Source organism: Carassius gibelio, chromosome B1, assembly GCF_023724105.1.
Source record: "Carassius gibelio isolate Cgi1373 ecotype wild population from Czech Republic chromosome B1, carGib1.2-hapl.c, whole genome shotgun sequence".
In the NCBI taxonomy this organism is placed as follows: domain Eukaryota; kingdom Metazoa; phylum Chordata; class Actinopteri; order Cypriniformes; family Cyprinidae; genus Carassius; species Carassius gibelio.
The window spans coordinates 13181165-13207544 of record NC_068396.1 but is presented as its reverse complement, the minus strand read 5'-3'; the positions used below and the strand labels follow the sequence as shown (position 1 = coordinate 13207544).

At 37.4% G+C, this 26380-nt stretch overlaps 1 protein-coding gene across 4 annotated transcripts in view; it reads left to right on the top strand.

Annotated features, from left to right (window-relative positions):
- The window catches only part of rapgef2a (Rap guanine nucleotide exchange factor 2a), a 36229-nt gene that overhangs the window by 8293 nt on the left and 1556 nt on the right, over positions 1–26380 (top strand). Inside the window, exons 2-29 of one of the 4 annotated variants that reach the window (XM_052545642.1) lie at positions 5746–5816; positions 5908–5964; positions 8243–8326; positions 8409–8484; positions 8564–8731; positions 10168–10185; positions 13225–13347; positions 13779–13956; positions 14072–14208; positions 14287–14445; positions 14934–15086; positions 16185–16349; positions 16441–16548; positions 16654–16857; positions 16965–17073; positions 17169–17412; positions 17581–17741; positions 18094–18108; positions 20105–20345; positions 20439–20822; positions 21000–21211; positions 21302–21425; positions 22605–22628; positions 23868–24085; positions 24204–24332; positions 24455–24604; positions 25361–25517; positions 25631–26160. In XM_052545642.1, coding sequence (XP_052401602.1) covers positions 5746–5816; positions 5908–5964; positions 8243–8326; positions 8409–8484; positions 8564–8731; positions 10168–10185; positions 13225–13347; positions 13779–13956; positions 14072–14208; positions 14287–14445; positions 14934–15086; positions 16185–16349; positions 16441–16548; positions 16654–16857; positions 16965–17073; positions 17169–17412; positions 17581–17741; positions 18094–18108; positions 20105–20345; positions 20439–20822; positions 21000–21211; positions 21302–21425; positions 22605–22628; positions 23868–24085; positions 24204–24332; positions 24455–24604; positions 25361–25517; positions 25631–26160 — 4399 coding nt within the window. The remainder of the gene's footprint in view (positions 1–5745; positions 5817–5907; positions 5965–8242; positions 8327–8408; positions 8485–8563; positions 8732–10167; positions 10186–13224; positions 13348–13778; positions 13957–14071; positions 14209–14286; positions 14446–14933; positions 15087–16184; positions 16350–16440; positions 16549–16653; positions 16858–16964; positions 17074–17168; positions 17413–17580; positions 17742–18093; positions 18109–20104; positions 20346–20438; positions 20823–20999; positions 21212–21301; positions 21426–22604; positions 22629–23867; positions 24086–24203; positions 24333–24454; positions 24605–25360; positions 25518–25630; positions 26161–26380) is intronic. The other 3 variants (XM_052545644.1, XM_052545643.1, XM_052545645.1) reach the window with 3 other exon arrangements.

Sequence of the window (26380 nt, the reverse complement as noted above, 5' to 3'; positions counted from 1 at the left end):
GGACAGGCCCTAACTGTAAGTGTGTGGGATCTTTTTAGACTTTTTAGAGAAATGACTCAAAATGATGCTTTCTTCTCATAGGGAAAAATAATGAAAAGACTGCCTTGATTTAACTAAACTGCTGGTCTTACAGTGGAGATGATGTAATGTTTCTGCTTTCTCTCGTGGTCTAGTATTAGGACTGTCTGTTTCTGTAATTGTTTTTGGTGTGAGTGGATCTCCTCCCTGATAATCTTAAGGAGTCTGATAGCTTAAAGGAGTTTGTTGATGTTATGGAAAGACATGAACCAGAGTAGTATTTCCTCATAGTTATTATTGCCTGCTAGTGGATATTTACGTGGAATCAGAAAGTTTCCAGGGTCATCAAGTGTAATTTCTCTTGCACCCAGGCTGGTTGAGATGCTCAACAAATGGAAATATTTGCTCAACCTATGTAGGATTTATAATTATCTTAAGTTTGCAAGTTAAGCTGTGATAGTACAGAATATTTAACCTAAGCATGTACCTATTTATATTCAAAAGCAAAGAAGAAATATGGTCTGTGTTTTGAATTTGAATGAGCAAGGATTCACATAACACAGATGCACAGCATAAACAATCCAGTTACACAATGTTGGTGTGCTTTAAATGGACTAACTGGAATGCGAGTAATTTGGGGTCAGAGGTCAGAATCTGAATTTATGTGTAGTCCCCCTTGGCAATTGTTGTATTCAACATTTATGTGTACCGGATGCATATGGATATTTGGCGCATTGATGGCTTATTCACCATCTGAATTGTAGCTCAGACAATGTTTTACTCTATTTAGCAGCACTCATTTCTCATTCGTTGCATTGCTCTTAAATCCTTCCTCGTCTTGTTCACCCAGCTGGCTATAATGGGTTTTCCCACCTGCTAACCCTGCCACCGAGACACCGGGGTGGGGGGGGAATTTCACGCTTTACACAGAATGCGTTGTGAAACTCAGCAACCACGCAATCACAGATGCTGGGCATCTGTAAACTTTTTAGTTTTATTCGTACTTTTTTAGTTTTAATTTTCCCAGACACCTTCTTTGGAAAACAATTAGAATTTTTTTGCATCAGTTCCCTTAATAAGAAAACACTGAATCGTGTTCTGACCTGTCATATGTTCACATGGACGTTTTTTTCCCCTCATGTTGTGTCATCAAAGATCTATCAGGGCTAAAAAGCCATTTGTTCTGGACTATAAAAAAGACATCAGTTATATAATAAGTGACCACTGTGTTTTGGTTTTAGGTAATGATGTGTGGTCCTGGTTTGTTGTATAACTGATCACATTGCTTTACTAAAATGTACCTTTGCACACATCCGTGAGAGAACTGAAAGTTCTGAACTGAAAGTGGGTGTAAAGTTTCTTTCTCTGGAATGTGTGTTGGGTTGTATGATTTTGAGGTGGCTGTGTGAATAATAACAGCATTTTATTTGTGCAGGAAAGAAAGAAGGAAAGAGGGTAAAGGAGAACTTGTATACTAATTAATGTAGAGGAACATTGGCACATTTCAAGAGTCGATACTGAGAACTTCATTGAAGGTATCGGCTGAAACAGCGTACTGATACTGATGTCCTCAACTACACAAATGACAGAATAGGAATCTATGAGGAAATGTTTTTGTGTTGTACTACCAGTTACTTGGCTATTAGTTTTCAGATGGAGGAGGAGGGGTGCAAAACTTTTAGACTGAAACATTCCAACAGATTTAAGAGCTCTGAATAGAAAGGAAGCTCAGGGGATTCATGAAGAATAAAAAGTAAATATCCTTTTGTCGTCTTGAATTTTGATGATAATTGATCCGATTTTAAACATGATTACGAAAAGGAGGTTTTGCTGTGAAAAGCCTGTCACAATCTATCTTTCCATCCAAAGATTCAAACTTAATGTATGCACTAGACTGGAATAATGCTTAAAGTATTTGCGAATAAAGCACAGTTTCAGTCAAATGAGTCAGAGAACAAATTGTTCACTTCCTGTGAAAGGTACAATTTGTAAGATATTTGCAGTAAAATATCCAAAAACCTCTAGGCTAGTGTTATATATTTTGTCCAGCTGAATACTAACAATATTTCTCTTGTAAATTATGAGAAAATTCCCATTCTAAACAGTGACATGGGGCAGTTCAGTCGCCTGTCAATGAAGTAAGTTACCCTTTGCTACTGCCTTTACTGACGTAGAAATCACATGACAACAGTGTCGTGGACAAATGCGTAAGTAGCTTCGCGAAAAACTTCAACTAGAAAGAGATGATGATTTCGCTTGTGTTTTACTCGACAGTTGGGTTGTTTTGATTCATATCTTTACAGAAAATGGATCAACAAGATAAGTATCATGGGGCATACACGGCAAACGCGGGGCATCGCGTCTTTAGATCCGCACGAGGAGGCGTCTGATCCATAGTCTGATCACATCTTTGCATTGACTTTGTATGTAATCTACCCACGCAAATCGTTGAACTTGCGTTAAATCCATGATGTATCTTTCCGTCTGATTGATGGCCGTCAGTGTTTGGGTAGAAGACAACAAATCCCAACATTCCACACTCCTTTTTAGCGTCATCCAACCACGCGATTGTTATTGTTTTGGTAGGGCACCCTCTAGTGGCAGGTCCTATAACCTGTACCTTTAAACTAGCACTAAATATCACTATAAAAAGTAGAAGCCACTGAATATAGTAATTTTCATATATGATAAATTATTTGCGGCTCACAAATAATAAATGCAATCATTGCAGAGGTGGATGCTTGCTGTTTGGGAAAGCAGTCATGTAAGACAATTATACAGAAATACTTTGACGACAGACTTTGCTCAGGCATTTCAGAATGACTGATGCCAGAATATATCAATTATGATATGCGTCTGAATTTGAATGATTCAGTTATTCCAAACAATTGGATACAAATAGTGCAAATGTAATTGTCTTAATGTGTGAGAACCCTCTTAATAATGGGTGATTTTTCAGATTCTGGTAAATCCACGTAAGCCAGTTTAAGGATTTGAAACTTCTCATGCTAGGACCTAGTTCTCATGCATGTGAGAGAATGGAAATGAACAGTAACTGTTGCTATTTCACTGAAAAGGAACTGTAACTTAGTTACACTGACATAATTAGCCTGAAGTTTTTTTCATTGTTTCAAAAAGGTTGTACTTTTATAAGTTGAAAATGAAAGTGAATGTCCTATTTTTAAACAGAACATGTCAGTAAGTATTTTCCAGATTTGATTCATTTATTTGAGTGATCCAGTGGCCAGGTCTTCTACAAATAACTAAAATGTGACCTCTCTTGACTTTAAGGACTCGGTCCATTGCCATAATCAGAATTCTATGTGCTTGTCTGTCTCTTAAAGAGGAAATGCCATAGTCCAAGAATAAATATCCCTGCCCTTCTACTCAGATCAACAAATTGCAGACCACAGCACACCACCCCTGACTGGAACCCATTGGGCAGTTTGAATTCAGTGTCCTTTGACTGTAGTGAGTGCAGATGAGGGAACGATGGATGGATGGGTGAAAGGGGGTTCAAAAAACATGAAAAAGGCTGTTGGAATGTCAGGGTGAAGAGAAGGAAAGTCACGCCTCTGATGTTCCATTTGAGTGAGTTTAGTGTGAAGAGCTGATGGTACAGATTATGTGTGAATGTTGTGGCCTTTTAAAGGTCTCCACACTTCAATTCACACAAACTCTGAGACCATGTTGAAAATCTGGGATTCAACTTCAGATTTAAACCTAGAATTAATAAACTTTAGATTTTTGACAAAAAAAAAGAAAAAATGTCTGAATTTACATTTTCATTATATATATATATATATATATATATATATATATATATATATATGTGTGTGTGTGTGTGTGTGTGTACAATTATTTAATATTATATTATACTGTAAACTAAAATAACATAATTATACAACAATATTCTTTTTCATTTTAATTTGCAGTTGTTTTACAACATAATATATTTCTTTCTTAGATATAATAGTAATAATATAAAGTTGTTGTTATTATTATCTTTCAAATTGTTTGGCTTTCTAAAATGTGAATGTGATGTTGACTGAGACGAATCCACAACAAAAAGTGCACCAGATTGACTTGTGTTTAAGACTAAGTTTGCAGTTTAACACTAGTTTGTACTCATGTTTTAGTTACTCTTATGAAAATGATTATGGGTCTTTTGAAGGTACCAGCTTGAGGTTTTTCCGTCTAGCTGTTTTCTCGCTTTGCAGAAGTGTGAATAAAGGGTTTCTATATTAGCATTAATGTGGTTGCATCTGCAGTGTTTAGCTCTTTCCTCTTCCTGGTATTCGATATGCTCTTGCATAATAGGTTCATATACCTACCTTACAGAAAATAATGATTGTTCAGATGCATTAACAGAACAGTCTTTGACCACGAAACAATTTGTCCCACCAGATTTTCCTAATCTGTAATTTGCTTACCAAATCATTCATAGACAAGTGTCTATTAGACCAGCAACATGTATAACAAAGACACAATTCTTGATGAATGCGTTGCAAGCACACAGTCCTGTTGTATTCCTAACATTGCATTACTGTGGCAGTAACAAACACCAACAACAACCCTAGGGCTAAATGTTTTTTCCATTAAAACAAAAGAAGCTAGCTTTAAATATTTTTAAGATTTGCTTAGCAGTGTTTTGGGCCAACATAATGAACAACTAAATTGCTAGGTTATGAGACACATCCATATTGTCTTTTATCTTTTATCTTAAAGAGGAACAGAATAATGACAGAAGTAGAGAGGAAAAACAGAAGTGAGGAAAAAAAGAGACCTGAAAGTGAAGGAATTAATGATGGAATATCTGCAAATAATACATTTTTGTTAAACACTAATTGTGTAACATAAGATGGGCGGAGTTACATAATGATTAAGTAGTGTTTGGCATATGATGTGTATTTATTGTTTGTGTATATATTCACATATATAGGGCACCTCCTACTGGTGCTTTGGTGTACACACACGCAGGTGATGACTTAAAGGGGAGAAACCAGTTTAATCAGGGAAATTTTGTAAAAAAACAAACAAACAATTTTTTTTAATATATATATATATTTACATTTTACATATAAATATGTGTTTATTGATTGCTGTGTTTATATTGTGTTTTATGTTTGGTTTGCTAAACCTTTTAAATAAAACCTATTTATTTCGTCCACAAAAAAAAAAATGACTGGTGAAAAAGGTGCTTAACCCTTTAAAAATGTCCTCTGATAAATATAAAATATAACTAAATATTTTTTAGGTTGCAATGTTTACAAAATATGAGCCACATCCAAATATAAATACTTTAAAATTTAAAAAACAAATTGAGCTCTAGATATTATTGATAAATGATCAAGCTCAACAACCAAACAATACTAAAGTTATTGCAGGAAAAAAAAATAATAATAATAACTTGTTTGGTTTGTTGAGCTTGATAAATGCAGCCAATAATACAATTTGTGTAAAAAGTTCTGAAATCTGAAATAAAGATTATTTGCTTGTCTTCATACCATGCGCTAGAAACAGTCGAAATGCTTGGGTGTGACAAGTTTTAGAAATGGTAAATGTAAAATCATTTGTTAACAGCAAATGGTTGTGTGCAAAATGTTGCACAGAGCTAAATGTTATGCTTTTGGTTGCAAATAGGACACTGGTTTGTACCCTTTTCATGTAAAGTGGCATCACTGTAATGCAGCAGTGCATGACCTCCTCTGTGTCTGTGTTTTTTAGGATCTGCAGATCGTGTACTCATACCTCCATGGCATGGAAGCGCTGTCCAACTTGAGGGAACATCAGCTCAGGTACCAGTGTGTACCAGCGTTTGTGTGAGGGTACTTTCATTACTACATTACAGAGGGAATGTGCTTAACTCTCTGTTTATTTCGTTTGCAGGCTGATGTGCGAGACCGTTCGATATGAACAGCATGAAGCTAATGAGGTTTTATTCTAGTGAGTATCCAAACGCACCCACACACACACACACACACACACTCAATACACTCCTCACAAAGGCTGTCAGAAAATGAATCTCTATCTAGGTCACTTTACATCAAAGTCACAAGGATGATTTTGTCCACACACACACACACACACACACATCTGCTTCCTCTCCCTCTCTCTGTCTCAGACACAAACACACACCGACATCTGTCTGGTGCTCAGTTCATTTAAATCTGTAACGTCCATCTACAGGCGGGGATTACGCTTCTAAACGTTTTTGAATATAGACACACACTCTGCTTATTAAAATAAAACATTCTGTTCAGGACCCATGTTTGCTTAGGTTACCATTGATATAATTAAAGGGATATTTAAATATCAATAACAGTATTAGTGAGTGACACAATCTCAGTTACCGCAGAAAAAAAAGAAGTTGGGGTAAAAAAAACAAAAACCTTAAACTGAGCCAGTCAATGAACATTAAAATACACACGGATTCAAAGGTACAACCACTGGACATAAACAGCATACTTTTTGTCATGTGAGTAATGTGATAAAATATTATACAGATTTTTGTCTGTGTAAAGTTTGCTCCATCCAAATGGACTTTGTTAGTCTATAAGCATGCCAGAAAGGGACTGTTTACATGCACTTGTTTGCATTACAACAGTAACACAACAATAAATTCATCCACCTAGAAAAGTATTCCCACCTGATAATGGATGACTTGTAGAGGTCAAGGTCTTATTGAATGGTTTGTGATTTAACAAAAATACAAACTTACACTTTACATTTACTTTTATTTGTTGTGAGCATTACACCTAATATACTGTTGATTGAGCCTAGTTTGTATTGAATCTAATACATTGCTTTTTTTTCTCAGTTCATACTTAAATGTTCAAGTAAACATTGGCCAAAAAGTCTTATGGAAAAGTGAAGTCATGCTAGCTCATCAAACCTGGAACGTTCCCCATCACTTATGTACTTTCCCCCTATTTTTTTCTAACTGTAACCTCCCATTATCTGCAGTAAATCACTGTGGTGCAATGCCTACATTAACCAGGCTGTCAAAGCCTGTGCTTTCCAAAACGCACAAAATCAGCCATGTGCTTCTTTTCACTGGGAATTGTGTTGTGCAAAATGTGTAGGCTCGTATGGTTTCCTTCAGCATAGTTTAAAACCCACCAGTTTCATATGGCATGCCCAAAGACCACCAACAGTTTGTTCTCGGATTCTTTTTGCACACAAAAATGGCAAGTGCTTTCTCAAACGGCCATGTTTCAGTCCGAGGAACAAAATCATGTTTGGGTGCTTGGCTTCTGAGGAAGAGCTATCATTCGAACACTCTATTTGAAGAATCCTGACAAAAAAGTATCCTGGTTTCCACAAGAAGTACTAAGCAGCACAACTGTTTTCAACATTATTAATAATAAGAAATGTTTCTTGAGAACCAAATTAGCATGTTTGAATGATTTCTGGTCACGTGTCACTGAAGACTGGAGTAATGATGCTGAAAATTCAGCTTTGCATCACAGGAGGAAATTACAAATTAAAAAATATATTTACATAGAAAACGGGTATTTTCAGTCTTAGTACCTTTTCAAAATATTACTGTTTTACTGTGTTCTTGATCAATTAAATACTGCCTAATTGTGAGCTTACTTTTAAAATAATTAAAAAAAATTTTTTAAACAATACTGTATATCCCGAATGCAATACTTTTGGAGAGAAATTAAGATCAGTCTTAACACCTTTATGCTAAATTCTAGGGGTCTAACAGTACACATATTTGGAAATTTTTCTGTCAATTTATAACAAACGCATCTAAAAATAACAGGAGTGATCTGACGTGAGTGCGTGATGTAGGTTGTCCTATGACACATGCTTTAAAGTGTGGTGTAAAATTACACCCGTACTATTTTCTTCTGTGTTCTTTCTAAAACAGCTTTTTGAAAAAAGCTTGTGGTTGTTCACTTTAAATGCTGCTCAGATGGACCATTCCTGTCTGATTGGATGGTTCTGCAGCAAGACCTAATTTGAATAGTTGAAATTCTGGCTATGTGAGGCTAGCAAACCACTGGTGCCCCTTTGCTCTGGAAACTACTGAATTTACCAAGATGCATTCGCCCACATTTACATGATTCATTTCATTTGTTTCCTTTGCCCAAAATGGCATGTGTGTTGTGAGGTCACAACTCCACCCGGAATATAATGCTAAGAATGGACTAAAATAGAAGCATTGTGTCTTTGTGGGTAATGTTGTAATATATGTCTTTGTGTGTTCTAGTCCTGATGACATTGGGACCTGCTGGTATATCCTCCTCTCTGGTTCAGTCTTTATAAAGGAGTCCATGTTTCTGCCCCGCAGCAGGTATGAGAGTTTGGTTTGCCCCATTATTTCCTCTTGTATGTCCTGTTCGGTCTTATGTGTGATGTATGCTGTTTTATTTCAGTTTTGGTAAACGTTCTGCGGGTAGTTTACGTCGTGGTTGTGAGTGTATCGTCCTTGAGGCTTCAGAAATGATTGTGGTGAGTTACATAGGCCTGTAGAAGTGCAATAAGCCAGTATCAGTTTGATGGGGATACAGTTAACCACTCTCTCTGCCAGGTGGACTACATGGATGACAACGATGAGTATTTCCAAAGACAAACATCTCATCGGCAGTCCAGGAGAAGATTCCGCAAGATAAACCAGTGCGGAGAGCGACAGACAATAATTGATACGGTTGATCATTATCCAGTCAGCAAGCCCCCTCTGCCACCAGGATACCACTCGGTCCGTTCACACATATATACAATTTTAAATAGCCCTTTTGATCACATTATGATAATAAAAATAGTTGCAACTGTTAATGTGCGGTCACATATTAGCAACATTTCTCAGGCTAAGTCTCTCACTTAGAGGAAGCTTTCTGTTGGTCAGAGCAGTGAATTGTGTGACCATCTTGAACTGGCTGCGACATATGCATGGGGAAATATTAGATTCCTATTAAAATCCAAAAACTCTTTTTTATGAAAATTTCCCAAACGTTGTTAATTGTGGCCGCACCATAGCACTTTAATGCCCATTATTTGATTTTAAAGGGGTCATATGATGCTTTTTTAAAGATCATTATTCTGTGTAACAGAATATCTTGACATGCTTTGTTTAAAAAATACACCATTTTTCAAAAACTGTACATTATTGTAGGTCCTCAGGTCTCTCTCAAACACGTAGTTTTCTACAAAATCCCTTCTTCTGACAAGCGCAGTCTGCTCTGATTGGCACAACTGACCCAATTCTTTGTGATTGGCCGAACACTACAAGCACTCGTCGTAAATATAACGCCCCTTTCCATAACCGCAAGCTTCATCTTTCAAAATAAAAGTTAATAATGACCTTTTTTTTTACCCTCAGCCTGAAAGGGGAACAGAGTGGTGTGACAAACACAGTGATGAAGCTCTTATGGTTTGCACTTCACAAGCCACGGACGGTTAAGACAGCTGACTCCAATGTGTGACTCCACTGTTTCTCACACACACGCACATATACACACACAGATGCGCACGCCTAAAACTTTGCATTTGAACAGTCAATAGCAAATACTTACACTAATAGCAAAACATACTTACAGTATCTGATTCGGAAGTGCCAGATTGTCGTAGCAAAATCAGAATGACCTCCTCTCCTAGGTTCCCAAAACGGTCGTCCTTAAAATGAGTTGCTGTTCTGTTGTAAATAATCGTAAAGATTCCTAAATGCATGTAGTTTCGGAAGGCCAAATAAAGTGCTTTTGCTTTCGCCTAGATACACACTGCATCTCTCTGACATGGCTGTTTCAAACCAGGCCTTCTTTCTTTGAGTGAACATTTGGGCAGTATTACGCAAATATTTCCACATTGTGATGTAGACATGTGGGGGCGTGTTTGAATGAGCCATTTTAGGGGGGCGTGGCAGTCTTAAGTTTGATAAAGAATATATGTTTGGATTCGAGTCTTTACAACTTTACAGATCTTCTTCATGCACCAAGAGCTTGTAACACTCCAAAGAGAAAGGAAAATTTTAAATCTCATCATGTGACCCCTTTAATGTCAGTGTGTGCATCTTAACACAAAATAGAGCTTATTTATCAGCATGAAAAAAAAATCTTAAATGTAATGTGTCACTATATTTGTCCTCAGATTAACACATGGAATGCATATTAATTCGTTTTTATTTTTATCTTGCTGCAGGAATGCTCAAAATCCCAGGTAATTGACCTTTTAATACTATTGAATATCTTCAAAGCGGCTTTGTGTGTTTTTTTTGTTTTTTTGTTAAAATGCTATATTCTGTCAGCTTTATATGCAAAAAACAACTATTATGTAGACTTCCTCAAAAGGTGTAAAAGCTTTGACTCTGTCGCACAAAGAAGACAATAAATACAGATTTAAATGTCTAAAAGGCTTTGAGGTTGTCAACTTTTGACCACTTGCAAAGTTAGTAAAAAAAAAAACTCATTAAACTGTGAAGACATGCACAGTCTGTAGGTTTGCATGAGCACTTGAAGAATGCATCTGTGAGCGGGTGCTTTGTGTTTCTTTACAAACTGGCAGCACCAGCTGTTGGCCTAGCATGCATAATACAATGATTTTGTGACCTTTTCAGGAATCCATGTGAATGGATACATAGGAAAAAAACAATAATATAACACATAATATAAAAATACATAGAAAACATTAGTTTTTTGTACATTGCTGTCATGCAAACATACCCTAAAATGCATGAAAAGACCAGGTTTAAATGGTTATGCATCCTGGCTGAACATTGCAAGAAACATCAAATATACGGGGGGAAACAGGGCCTTTTCCCTACAGAGTTGCTCTCTAGAGAGTGCTACCTTAGAAAATAGCAGCAAATGTAGACAGCAATTGCTAGGTTTTGGAACAGAGCCATAGTCTTGGCTACATTCTTAGCGAATCTAATCTGGTAAAAGCTTCTTTTCTATCACTCTCAGTTTCTCCCTTGTGGCACTTTGAGCATGTAGTCTCTGTTTCTCTGCATTAGTTTGTTATTATCCTCTTGACTTGTAACGGGCCTGGTTATGATTGACAGCAGGAAGGCGGACTCTTAACAGATATATGTGCCATCCTGATTGTTCAGTAAGCTGTCAATCATTGCAGGGTTTACCCTGGTGACTGGTTTAGTAGGGCAGTGGGTGTCAACCATCCCCCACCCCCCTCTGCTTAAACAATACCAGCCTCTTGATAATCCCCTGATCTCGCATGGGTGTGTGTGAATGGGACAGAGGGGCAGGGTCTGTAGAAACATTACTCTCTTCCAGAGTGCTGTCTGTTACTGTGGTGATGGGCTGATTTCAGTAGAGAGGGATGCTCTCTCTGAGCAAGTGCATTGGGGAGATAGATATTTGAACAGTAAATAGGTGCGGTTAGAACACTGTGGTATAGAAAGAGACTGATAATGTTTAAGAGGTTAGTTTAAATGCACACAGGATGGTTGGGCATTCAGTATTGCAGGCTATGAGACAGCTTGTCCTGTCTAATGGTTATGGAGTCAGGAGACAGGAGACCAGGACTGTGAGTATCTTTCACTCACACACACACACACACACACACACACACACACACACACACACACTCTTTCTCTTAAAAAAATCAAATGCTTGCATATTTAAAAATATGCATAAGTCTTTTGCAACAACAGGTTAATCGCACACATTGCATTACCTGTAAATAAATGCATGCATGCTTCATTTTATAGGGAGCAGCTGAATTTAAAGGGTGGACTAAATTTTGACATTAACAGTATACAAGCAGACAAATTATTAGTGTATTGAGCGATTGGTGAAAAAATATATTCTGAATGGAAGAGAATTATAGTTTTGTTTTGTAAATGTAACTTTAATTAAAGTCTAAATTATTTTTAATAAATAATTTTGATAAAATTAAATGCACAATTGGACTGATGGTTTTGGTTTGCAATCTAATTGTAGTTATTTTTCAAATGTTATTTTTAATGAATTCCTTTTCAATTATTAATCTACATGCTTTTGTTTCTGGTTCTGTTGTGCAATCTAAATTTAATTTAAAATTGATTATATTTCATTCATTCTATTCACATTGTAAATCTGCATAATTTAGTTTTTTGGTTATGTCATTTAACTTTATACTTGATTTGTATTAGTTTTTCCTGTCATTGTTTCATCCATTTAATTTTATTTGACTTCATGTAGTCATATCAGTGATTGTTTAGAGGTTACATTATTGAGTTTTTGAGTTACGTGAGGATATTCTAACATGAGATTTTATTGTTGGGTCACTGTATGTAGGCCATCTGATCTAGGACATCAGTACATGAACCCATCAACTTTACTGTAGTAAGCCTCAGGGAATGTTGTACAGTAGGGTTTTGGTAAGGGTGGGTAGATCTAAACATTACTTCGGTTTGGTAACTGATGAAAGCTTTGGTCGTTAATCCATACATTTGTTTACTTTTTAGACCTTTTTATGGTGCTTTGTGTTTGCTTGTATCAAAGAATTGTGATTGCCAGGCCTGGAAAGGGTGGATAATACTGCACTGCAAGAATTAATACTTGATTGTGTTTTATTTTTATCGACCAATGACTAAAATGATTCAGAGTAGATGGATTATTAGATGTTTTAAATGCCTCTGTTCAGCTGAACTTGTGCATGTGTGAACACATCATCCATTCCACTAACGAATAATTGTGCTGACACTCACACAGGGGTTTAAAATTAATCCTTGGTTTCCTGATGAACTAGAAGGGGAAAAAACACTATATTTGCACAAATGCTCAAAAGCTCGTGTCAGGGAAGAATTGTTACATTGTTTTTATGCATATACATAGTTGACATTTTAAGCAATGACAGCAGTGTCTTGTAATGTGACTTGCAATATTCTAGCTAAAACTATTTTAAACAATAATTTAAATATTATTATACATGCAGTATAGTTATATTAGTTTAATTCATATTAATTGAAGTCTGTGGAATATTTTTACTTATAAAAATTAATCTGTCACTGCGGGTCAATTTACATGAGCTTAAAGCTAAAAGGTACTTAAAATTTATTAATGAAAAAATAAACGTTTACCAATTACGTTAGAGGAAATATAAAATTTCCCTGATAAACATTACCTAAAATCATCCAAAATGTCTATTTCATTTATTTTCTAGAATAATCTAGCTATTTTTTTAACGTTCTTATATATTTATTTATCTGCTTGTTTATTTATCACTCTTTTGTAACCGTTTATGATTCTCTTTCAGCTTCCTGCCGACTTCTCAAAGCATCACCCCTCTGACAGTTGCCACACCCATACGAATTCAAGCCAATCACGTTCCAGCATCGCCAGTGATTCAGGAAGTAGCAGCCTATCAGATATCTACCAGGTGATAAGAGACTCTGAGTTTCTATCCCTCTATAAAGCAATCTCCTTACACACTCTGCAATAGAAGCGCATCCTGACAGAGATTTATTGTGAACATCTGGGACACACACACTCGCACACATTTAAATCCCGTCCTGTAGAGGACTCCCCCACCCTCCTCTGTGGTCCATCTGTCACCTCTCCATAACCTATTCATGTCAGTCGTCAACCACACATACCTTTTGATCCACAGATCAGCATTCACGCACACACCCAAGCGCATGCACAAACACAGTCGGCTCAACACACACTTCTGTAGTGACACACCATCTGTACACACACAGTCATAGTCACGCGGTTCACTTTGTCTGTTTGTAAATGCGGGTCACAAAGTACAGAAAGCCATTAAATGTCTATGAACATCATTTCCTGAAAATTGTGTTTATTTTACAGGCCACTGAAAGTGAATGTGGGGACATGGACCTGAGCGGGCTTCCTGAAACGGCAGTGGACTCGGACGAGGATGATGATGATGAGGATGTAGGGAGGGGAACGGACCCTCTTATGAGTCGAGATATTGTGAGAGACTGTCTGGAGAAAGACCCTATGGACCGTACAGATGATGACATCGGTACTCTTTTGTATTCTTTTGAATTCTTCAGTGATGGACATTCACTAAGCTACTTTCATTTTAAGTTTCACTTTACACTTTCTCTTTCATTTTCACGTTCTCTTTATGTAAACAGAGCAGTTGCTGGAGTTTGTGCAGCAGCTTCCGGCATTTGCCAGTCTGAGTGTTTCGGTGCGGAGGGAGCTGTGTGCCGTCATGGTGTTTGCGGTTGTGGAACGGGCCGGAACCATCGTGCTCAACCACGGTGAAGAGGTGAGACGGGTCCCTTCGCAGCATCTCATCTCCACATTTGAGTTCAGCTGATAACAGGCAAATGTGTGTGTGTTTTAGCTGGACTCATGGTCAGTCATTTTGAATGGAGCAGTAGAGGTGATCTATCCAGATGGCAGCAGTGTGAGTGTGTGTATGGGTGGAAGTTTTGGTGTCTCCCCTTCAATGGAAAAACAGCTGATGACTGGAGTCATGAGGACCAAAGTAGACGACTGTCAGGTAAGAAAAGAGTGTGTTTATAGTAAAGATGGGCATAATTGTGAACTATTTCTCAAGCAGCTTGTTTATGACAGTAAATTTGATCTAGATTTTGTTTTGGTAAACTTTAGTGTTATTCAAACTGAATATATTTTCAAGGTGGTGATATTGTATTTAAAGGTGCTGTACGTTTTTGACTCTACTAAAGCATAAAAATACCATAATATGTTTGCAGATATTTAAGAAGCATGCTAAGTTAACATACTTTTTTGTCTAAAGAACAAAGCTACAGTCAGTTATTCTCCTTTGAAAATGTGTGTTCCGGGCCGGAATGTCGGTCTCTGTTCTGGTTTGTGAAAACCGCCCTCTGCCAGTTGTCAATTCTACATACAGCACCTTTAAAAAAAAAGTCCTGTTCAAGCTTGATTTGTGACGCAAGTAATGCATAAAATGTTGACGCAAAAAATGTCAGTTAACATTATTATTTGTGTGTGTGTGTGTTTGTGTAGTTTGTGTGTATTGCCCAGCAGGACTACTGCTGCATTCTGAATCAGGTTGAGCAGAACACACAGCGAGTGGAGGAGGAAGGAGAAATCGTCATGGTCAAAGAACACAGAGAACTTGACCGGACGGGCACCCGCAAGGGACACATTGTTGTTAAGGTTTGATTGTTTTTTTTTTTTTTTTGAAAAATCAGACTGAGGCCTGGCTCACACCGGATGCCGAAGCGACGCGGAAGCGGCGCGGAATGGAGGCCGCTTCCTTTCGGCGCCCATGTTAACCTATGGTGTCGTTCACACCAGACGCGGAGCGCCGCAGTGTGCCGCGGCCGGCCCGCACCATGAAGCGCCCGTTTTAGCGTCTGGTCTATTTTTTGCCAGCGATCCGCATCAATTCCGGAAGGAAGTCACACCAAGAAACACGAGACAATCCGGTCAATTGTCAAAATATAAGCAATTTTCAAATTAAAATACCGCGAGTGACAAATGCGATCATATTTGTGTATCTAAACAGACTAGAAAAAAAAAAAAAAAAAAACACAACACACAGGAGAATACGCGTCTGGTGTGAACAGGCAGGCGCCGGACCGCGCGTGATTTTCCCCGTTCCGCGCCGCTTCGGCGTCCGGTGTGAACCAGGCCTGACATGGAAAAAGTACTCCACTAAAAAAATGAGATTGTGGCTTTACAGTCTTTAAGTTGATGAATCTGGTGTGGAGTTGAATCTCTGACTTTATATGTTATGTGAATATGGTAGCCCATAGAACATCCCCTCCACATTTTGTGTTTTAAAGATCTTTATGTGTGTGTGTGTATTATTATTATAATTTTTTTTAATGTATTTTTTTTTTACGAAATGCATTATATGGTTCCAAAGTGACAAAGACTTTGAAGACTCCAGTAATGGCTGCTGAAAAATCAGTTTTGCCATGACAGGAATAAATTACATTTTAAGATATTTAAAAAAAAAAACAGTTACTGTAAAGTAAAAAAAAAAAAGTTACTGTAACTTGTAAAAATACGTCAGTGTTGATCATATAAATGCAGTCTTGGGGAGACATTTTAAAGAATTTACAGACTTCAGACTTTTGAACAGTATTGTATGGTTTATTCACTTAAACAAACCATCTGACCAATTAATAAACCTAAATTAATTTGATTTAAAATTTGTGTGGATTTTTAGTACTTAGTTTAACCAGAAAAGAAGAAAGATCTTTAAATGTGTTCATTTAAAAGAGAAATCTGATGTACTCTTTTTAGGGCACTGCTGAAAGGCTGATGCAGCACTTAGTGGAGGATCATTCAGTTGTTGACCCTACATATATTGAGGACTTCCTGTTGACCTATCGTACCTTCCTGCCCAGTCCTCTGATTTTGGGACAGAGACTTTTGGACTGGTTTAATGAACCCAGTTTACGGGACAAGGTAGCGTGACTGAATCCACCTTTTCTGAAGATACCCACATTAAGCTTTAGTTGGATGTGCCTCACAGTTCTTCCCTCTCTCCTTTAATCAGGTAACCCGAGTTGTCTTGTTATGGGTTAACAATCACTTCAGTGACTTTGAAGGAGACCCTGATATGACCAGTTTTTTGGAGGAATTTCAGAGCGATCTGGAAAGAGAGGTATAAACAGCATGCAAGAATTACTTTACTGCATATTTCAAATATTTGTCATTCATCACTTTATCAGACTAGCATTTTATTTACTTCCTGTTTATCCAAAAAAAGAAAATGACAGGTCAGTTGCGGTTGCTCAACATAGCTTGTGCGGCTAAAGCCAAACCCAGAGTGATTACTATAAATAGGCCTGCTCGAGAGATGCCCCTCCCCTTCACACTGATTGGAGGAGCTGAACGAGGAACACGCCTCTTTATCAGCAGCGTGGAAGTTGGTAGCAAAGCAGAGGAAGCTGGGCTTAAACGTGGAGACCAGGTGACACCTTTCAAACCTCTGTATAAAACAGTGTTAAGACACCGAAGCATGTTCTTTACACACATTTTTTCTTTCTGTCTTATCTAATCTTTTTCACACTCGTGCAGATATTGGAGGTGAACGGGCAGACGTTTGAGAATGTGCAGCTGTCCAAAGCAACTGAAATTCTCAAGAACAATACACAGCTCTGTATGAGTGTCAAAACCAACCTCCTGGGTGAGATTCCTACATGGAAAAATCTCCCAATACACAAGGGCTGTTGATAGATATACATTTTTTTATTATCTTTTACTCACTTTCACTCTTCTCAGTCTTCAAGGAGCTGGTTGCCAGGTTGGCAGAGGAAAGGAAAAACGGCGTTCCTCATCTTCCAAAGATTGGTGACGGAAAGAAAAATAGCCGTTATTCTGTACCTGAACTTGGGGCTGGTTCTGACTTAATAGGTCAAGAAAAGGTCAGCAAGAAGGTCAAAGCACATACTGTGGGCGGCCGAAATAAACTCATGAAGATTCTAGACAAGACACGCATGAGCATCCTACCTCAGAAACCTTACAGGTATACAAGCACAAACTCTTCTTCTGACGCTATTGCTGACTTTGAGAATTCGTCATCTTAGTGGTATTTACATAAACAGAAGGGCATTATTTCACATCCACTGCTTTTGACGTATGTGTTAAATTCTGACTGATGTTCATGCTGAGTCATTGTGCTTTTGTTGTATAGTGACCTCGGGTTAGGGCAGACTCAGGATGACAGTATTGTGGGATTAAGACAGAACAAACAGACTCAGCCAACAATGGCAGTCAGTGGAAATCTCTCATCCAGTAACCCTGACCTGGCCCAAGGCCAACAGCGCATTATTGACTACAGTACACAGCCACCAGGTAAATATGCATACAGAATACTCAATTGCACGCTCAAAAATCAGCATAATGTATATACAGTCAGTACTATGTATGTGTGTGTGTGTGTGTGTGTGTGTGTATATTTATATGATTTTGATGTTGACATTCACATAGCACCTTCGGAGCTTCACAACCTGATAACTGTTTGCTGTTTTTAACTTACAATATAATGCTGCACATGACATTGCTATATTCTACACACATCACCTTCACTATTATTTTCTGCTCATAAATGCATTCCACTCTACTGCTTCTCTTTGTGTTCCTTTTTATTTTTTGTTATATTTGTGCGATTGTACTAATGATCCCGCTACCCTCTCCCTGCTCACAGCACCTGGATTCACTCGTGAGTATTTGTGCATTGCTGCGGTCCTGCTCGTCTTTTTAGACACCTCTCATATAGTTCCACTCATCTCTCTAGAAACAGTAGCCGTTCGTCTTCCTAAATAACCATCTTGCGTAATTGCCTGTCTATCTCTCTCTCAAAGTCTGTAATAAAGTTTGATCTAGTTGACTGTATCTCCTTCTCTCCGTTCTGCCGTGTATAGTATCGTTTTTGTACAGATATTATTCTTTTTTGCAAACTTGAGTCAGTGGCAGCATTTTTTTTATGGCATCTCCATGGATAATGTTACTTGTTGATGAAAAAAAAGAAAGATTTATGGGAAATTCTCATTTTCATGAAAGTAAGCTGTAGCAGCACTGTTACCTTTTTTTTTTTTTGCCAATAGACTGTGTTTTGCCAGTTGTCTGGCAAACTTAACTCATGGTAAACACACCTTAAGGCTGTGGGACTATATACACACTTTATTACATTGTTTCTGGTTTATTTCAATGGCCCGTCTGTGTAGATTAATACATTTTGTGCCATTTGCTAAACTTGCCACTGGGCCAAGTCCTGTAATTAAATTACTCTTCTTTTTTTTCGAACTTTGATGTACTACTCTTACTGCTTTGTCTTTTTATGTACATCTCTCTTTCTGTAGCTTCTGTTCATGCTTAGCATCATCTGAAAGTGTTTCCCAAAGTAAATATTGGTTCTCAATGTTTTCAATTTAGCATTGCAAGCTCTAATGTAATTATTCAAGTAAGTAGTAAAACAAAGATAAAAATTTTAATGTTTTATATATATATATATATATATATATATATATATATATATATATATATATATATATATATATATATATATATATATATATATATATATATATATATATATATATATATATGTTTTATATATATATATGTTTTATATATATAAGGTCCTGTTGAGTAGCATATTGACACCGTAGTAGCCAAAGCTTTTTTATTTACAGGGGACTAAAAGTATTATGTATTATCTACTATGTAAAAATCTGTTATGTGAAAATATTAACCCTGTTATTTATCAAATTAATATACCTGTGGCAGTGATGGCTCATCATCAAGTAGTCATTAGACTTGTCACTACATGAAATTATCATAAATTGAACAATACCTTACAGGTTTCATAATCCTTAAAGGAACAGTTCACCCAAACATTGTTATCATTTACTCACCCTCATATCGTTCCAAACCTGTACAAGTTTCTTTATTATGTTAAACACACAAAAAAGATATTTTAAAGAACCAAATAGTCGTTGGTTCCCATTCCATAGTATGAGAAAGAAATGCTCTGGGGACCAGCAACTCTTTGATTCCCAGCATTCTTCTTTTATGTTCAACATAAGAAAGAAATTCACACAGGTTTGGAACTTCATGAGGGTGAGTAAATAAAGATAACATTTTCATTTTTGGGTGAACTATCCCTTAAATACCATGTAACGAACGATTACTTCCGACACAAAATTACTGTAAAATTATATAAGACTCTTATATCAGGTAAAGGGATATACGGTGTAGCAAATATAAACTGCTCGACTGTTTATATCATCAGATAATTTAAACTATATCATTGACCAGCAATAATAAATTGGATAAATGTAAAATTGGATAAACCTCAGCTGTGTGATTGTAGTCACATGTAACATGCTGCTGAAGAACCTGTACTTTTGACAGCTCTACGTACCGATAAAACTCTTAATGTTTTGTCTTCTGCAGAAGACATCTCCTCTGATTCTGCTTGATCTGGATCTCCAGTCAACCTCTGTCTTAGTTATTAGAGTTTCCTTTCGTCTCTTTTTCATTTGACTTGTTACATCTTCCTTATAGGCATCCACCACGTCTGTTTACCTAATATAGTTCTAGAAGTTGCATGTAATCTGTGCTATGCAGGAATGTTTGGATCCTAGTTCTGATTGAGGTTTACATACTTCTTATATACAGTTGTTTTATGGTTTGTTGATGTTTTTCATCCACAGAATTGCAAGACCAGGTGCTGCGTGTTTTCAAAGCAGACCAACAAAGTCGTTACTTACTGATTAACAGAGACACCACAGCAAGAGAGGCATCCAATCAGGCGATGCGAGAGTTCGGCTTGACGGCAAGTCCTGAAGCCTATTCGCTCTGTGAGGTTTCGGTCACACAGGAGGGAGTTATCAAACAGAGACGATTACCCGATCAACTCTCTAAACTGGCTGACAGGATACAGCTGAGTGCCAGGTTTGGTCTTGAGCTAAATTTGAGAAGTTAAATTGGCAATTTTGTAGTTTAATTTTATATGTGATGGTTATATTTTTCTGCTTGCTTTGCCAGGTACTACCTGAAGAGCAACATGGAGACAGAGACGCTGTGCTCGGATGTGGAAGCACAGGAGATGCAGCGAGAGTCTGTGGTCCCTTTGTTGTCCTTGAGCTCCATGGAGATAGCCAATCAGCTGTCAGCACGAAACTATCTGCTCTTCTCCAGCATTGAACCGACGGATTACATCAGTGACCTTTTCAAGCTTCACCCACAAGAGCCTCCTAGCAATCTGCGCAACTTTGAGGCTCTTGTAAACCAGGAGACCTTCTGGGTCGCCACAGAGATTGTACAAGAAACCAACCTGGCCAAGAGAGTGAAGATCATCAAGCACTTTATAAAGATTGCCCTTCACTGCCGTGACTGCAAGAACTTCAACTCCATGTTCGCCATAATCAGGTAGCGTTTATGTGCCGTATTTCAAATGTGTGTTTCCATGCTTCTTACCATTCAAACATGTCAGTGTGCTTTTGTTCCTTGCAAAACTTTGATAAGTTTGTACCTGCTAAAGCTAGGAGTAGTCAATCTTCTCTCCACTATGCAATGTCTTAAACTGTTTCTGTGTATCTTTTGCAGTGGGTTTAATCTAGCACCCGTCGCTCGGTTGAGATCTACATGGGAACGTTTGCCTGGAAAATATGAGAAGCTTCTGGCAGAATTACAGGACGTTTTTGACCCTTCTCGAAATATGGCCAAATACCGCAACCTCCTCAACAAACACAACCTGCAGCCACCAGTCATCCCTCTGTTTCCCGTCATTAAGAAAGACCTCACCTTCCTCCATGAGGGTAACTTACACCTCTCTCTTCCGGTTGCCCGGTAATTTGGAATTTGGTTTGAAAATGAAGTATGACTGTATCAAACACGTGTGCTTATAGGCAACAACTCCAAGGTGGACGGCCTGGTGAATTTTGAGAAGTTGAGGATGATTGCGCGAGAGATCAGACACGTGGTTCGAATGGCTTCAATCACCATGGACCCTGCGTTGCTTTTTAAGACTAGGTACACTCACTTACAAAGTGTACACTTATTCAGCAATGATTTTTCATAAACACGAACACATGTGACATCAATAAAACCTTGAGATAAAATCATAATTAAAAAAGGCATACTAGCTGTTTTTAGAAACCTAGCACAGCCTTCAGTGTCACATGTAACATCCAGTCTATCACATGATCATTTAGAAATCATTCTAATATTCAGATTTATGATTGTTGGAAACAGTTCGGCTGTCTAATATATTTGATGAATAAAAGATTAAAAAGAACTGCATTTATAAAAAAAAAAATAATAATTCTAATAATATATATTCTAATAATATATTTTCTTTACTATCACTTTTTATCAATTTAACACATCCTTGCTTAATAAAAGTATTGATTTTATTAAAAAAAAAAAGAAAGAAAAATGACTGACCCCAGATTACTGACCAGTAGTGTATATTGTTATTACAAAATATTTATATTTTAAAAACATAGCAAAATATTTTTTTTTACTTTTTTTTTCATCAAAGTATCCTAAAAGTATCACATGTTCTGAAAAAAATATTAAGCAGCAGAACTGTTTCCAACTTTGATAATGAATCATCATATTAGAATTATTTCTAAAGGATCATGTGATAATGATCCTAAAAATTCAGCTTTGCATCACAGAAATAAATGATAATTTAAAGTATAATAAATCTAAAAACAATTATTTTAAATTGTAATAATATATCACAATACAAAAAATGTTTTCTGTATTTTTGATCAGATAAATGCAGGCTTGATGAGCAGAAGAAACTTCTTTCAAAAACATTAAAAATAGTAATGTTTCCAAACTTTTGGTTTGTACTGTATATATATATATTACAACATTTTGAATGAATTTTCCATTTGTGACAAAGCGTTCTGGGTTTACAGCAAAATTAAGATACTATACATATCTGTGATGCCTTAAGATGTTTCCTATGTAGGCAGCTCAATAGGGATTGGAACGGAGCTAGTCTCTTACACAATGTGGCATATATCCCATGCTGAAAGTTTCTGCTCACAGTCATTTGTGTGCTTGGTGTCTTACTGGACTTCTTTTTTGGGCCTTTGCTCTGTGGGCTTCACTGTCTGAGCACTAGTGTCTTATGCCTCCTTTTACTCAATCTTTTAATTTTCTTTTTCTTTGGCTATTCATGGCACTCTGTTGTAGGAAGAAAAAGTGGAGAAGTCTTGGGTAAGTGGGACTGCTACTGTCTTTCTCTCTTTCACTTTCTGTTAAATGTCATTCTTTTCAGCATGATACTAAACCATACTAACACTTCTCTCAGTAGTCTATGGCTTGTTTTAATTGTGCTACGTATGTAAAATCTTATCTTTGACTTCCTTCTCCTGAATGCTCGTCATTGTTAGAAAGGCATGAATTTTTGAGGCATGAGTTTTCAATAACTGCGTTTACATGGATCCTTCTAATCTGATCGTAGTAGAACTTCAAGCACAATCAGAATAAAAAAAGTCACATGTAAACATGTCAATCCGATTGAATTGACCAGAGCTGACTAAAATTTCGATCGGATTGAAAGGGGTGGTTTATTCCTTTTGTAATCCGAAACTGGAAAGTACTGTGCATGCATGTGACGTAAAACTAGTGTAATGATGTATGACGCGCAGAATGAGCTGTTCTTCCTGTCGAATAGTTTCATAAATAAGTGTCTTGTCATTCTAAAACTCCCCTTTCACTCAAGCGTCTGTGAAGTTAAAGCAGGACGACATTCCACCAGTTCTTTTTTAAGACTATCATTAACAAGGATGCGGGAAGGGGCAACGTTAAGTAGCACAACAGTGCTGGTCGTTGCCTAATTAGAACCTGAAGTACATAGTTATTATGTGTGCTTTTTAAAACATTATGCGACAGCAGCGGGACACAAAAGCATGTCAAAAGAGTAAATCCGATCAGAAACTTTATAAACACGCATATCAGCTCTATCACTTTATTTAGCGTTCATGTAAACACTACGTTCAGATTCGTCAATCAGAATGAATGAATTCCGATGGAAGCAAAAAGCGTCCATGTAAACGCACCTACTTATGATTTATGTGGCTTTATAAAAGCATTTTTGATGCTTAAGTAGGAATGGGCATTGAGTAATATTGTAGAGGAGTACTCTAATGTAAATGTAATACTTTTGTTATTTACTCTTTCGTTGACTGCTTAGTTGCAGAATGAGTATCTGATTACTCATGCACATCTCTACTTTCTAAACATGTCAATATTTCATTAACCTGTAGTTTTCTAAAATAGTCACTTATCTCAAATATTTTCTTTGTGCATGTTAAAAATGGTGATGTTAATACCCCAGCAAAATTCTCTGGCTGATTTATCTAGTTGTCTTGCTAACTTCTGCTGTTGATTTGACTGTTCAGTAATGCCATTTTGCATTAACATTGATTGTGTATTTTGTTCTAATGCATGTAGGTCTCTAAGTCAGGTGAGCAGCTCTTCTCTCTCTGACATTGGAACGATGGGTGGGAAGAGGAAGGGGAGGCGGAGCTCTTTTCTCAGCGCTAAGAAACTCTATGAGGTGGAGATGATGAGCAGACGCGTGCGGCAGTACCTGGACGCGCAAACACACGAGAGCGATGAGGAGAAGCTCCATGAACTTTCTTTGCAGTGTGAGCCTGCCCACAGCTCCAGTGAGTTGCAATTTTCAAATATATGTATTATAAATAATAACTAATTTAGTATAAACACCAAAAATGTGATAAATAGCATAGTAAAAACAAAAATGTGTGCGTGTGCTTTCTATTTCAGGTCTGAAGAACTCAGGTGAGAGGAGACGAGTGGATGCATCTCCTGTCAGTCAAAGAAGCACCACTCCACAGCAGACTAATGGAAATCATGGTCGCAAGACATCACTTGGCAAAGAGTTACCACCATTTGGTAAGAGCTCTCTGTTGTTTTACTGCCGCAAATGATCTGAATTCTGGGGTCATTCGAGCGCCCTCTGCTGGTGACTTGTCAGTCTTGTATGTAGTAAGATGAGGGTTTTTTTGTGTCTGCAGGTGCCCAGTCTCCTCAGTCTCTTCATAAGATTTTGTCTCTGTCAGAAGAAGGCAGAGACAGACAACGAAAGCTGCCTGAGGACAGCCAGTCGAATGCTTCATCTCTACTCTCCTCTCCGCGTACCTCACCGCACAGCACACCTAGAAAAGGTATGTATTGAATCTATGTATGTATCTATGTATGTTTTTAAAATATTGGTTTGCCCTATATTTTGCAGTCAATGTTTTTTTATGTATTTGATATAATAACTAAGTACCAAAGCTGAACATAAGCTTGAACCATTTTAAGTCCAAGTATTTCCCTTATGTTGCCCAGTCATTTCTTAAGTAAAGTGTAGTAACACTGTAAGTGCACATGCTGCAAAAAATAAGGTAACGCTTCATTTTAAGGTGTCCTTGTTACACATTAAATGTACTTACTGTTATAATAACAATAAATTATGCATAATTACATGCAAGTAATCCTAAAACAAACCCTAATCCTAACCATATGATGTTGATGTTTTTCTGTCGACTGTTTTAAAGTAACTGCATTATAGTAAAATGCCATAAAATCTATGAAGTTTTTGCTAACTTAGCATATAATATTTAAATGTGATAAGTTATGGCTTTCAAAATTAAAAATTCCAAAAGAATAAAAGCTTTAATAAACAGTATGAGCTTGATTTACTTGATTATCGTGTCACACTGAATGTTGCATTATTTAACAAGTTGTTGTTCAAGAAATGCATATTTTAATGAATCAGCTTAAGAAATTAATCCCTGTTCAAAGGTTTTGAAGGTTTTTTTAAAACCAAAAACCAATGCATTGCGAATCAATTCAAAGTGAACTCACATTCTAAAGAGTGATATATTAATATAATTGGATGTATTTAATTGGTTGGTAATGTATGCTTTCTTTTATAGCCCCACAGTTAGTGGTGAAAGCATCAGATCAGCTGAGTTTGTTAAGCTCCTCCTCCTCTGATCTCATCAGTGTTGGTGACCACACGCATGCTCAAGCCCGTACGATTACACACCCACTCAGCACACGTAGGGCTGAACCTGACCAAATGAGCTTGGGGTAAGAGGTTTTATATACATATATGCATATAAGTATCTAACAAGTCGTCGATTAGTCAATACAGTTTGTCTAGTACCTTATTTCTAAAGTCTCTCTACATTTCTTTCTCTCAGATCCTACTCCTTGACTCAGGATCAGTGTGACCGTGCGTCATTGGACGCAGCAGACAGTGGCCGTGGCAGCTGGACGTCCTGCTCCAGTGGTTCCCATGATAACATCCAGAGTATTCCACAGCGTGTGGGTTATTATGACAGCCGCAGCTGGGAGACGCTGGCAGAAGGGATGGGACGAAGTCACGTATCCACACCTACCGGTTACTGGGGCGATGAATTGGAAGGAGAAACAGGAACGATAAAACGTAGAGGTGGAAAAGACGAAACTCCAAACTTAAACAAGAATACTGCGAGTCGGAGGGAGGGACGCTTTAGAGATCCGCCACCCACACCGCCTGGTTATACTGCTCTGTCATTGGCTGAGGCCGACAGCCACAGTCATGCCCATGGGCGACGCCCACCAGACTACACAGCGGCTCTGCAGAGGTCTCGATTACTTAAAAGGTCATGTGATCCTCCTTCACTTCACCCATCCAGTAGATTGCCAGTATACAACCACTGCCAGTCACCACGACGACCACAACCGGATGGTGGGTATTTGATAATGAAGGAAAAAATTTATCCAATCCAATAAAGAAAAAAATAAGTGAATCTTTCAAATTGTTCAAATTTACTAGTGATATAATATCAGTTAGATTCATACATTTACTAGTATGGCATACCTTTGTTTAATTTATTGTTTGATAGTTATTCAGCTTATTAAATAACAGCCAAGAAAGAAAAATGCAGACTAACAATTACACCGTTAAA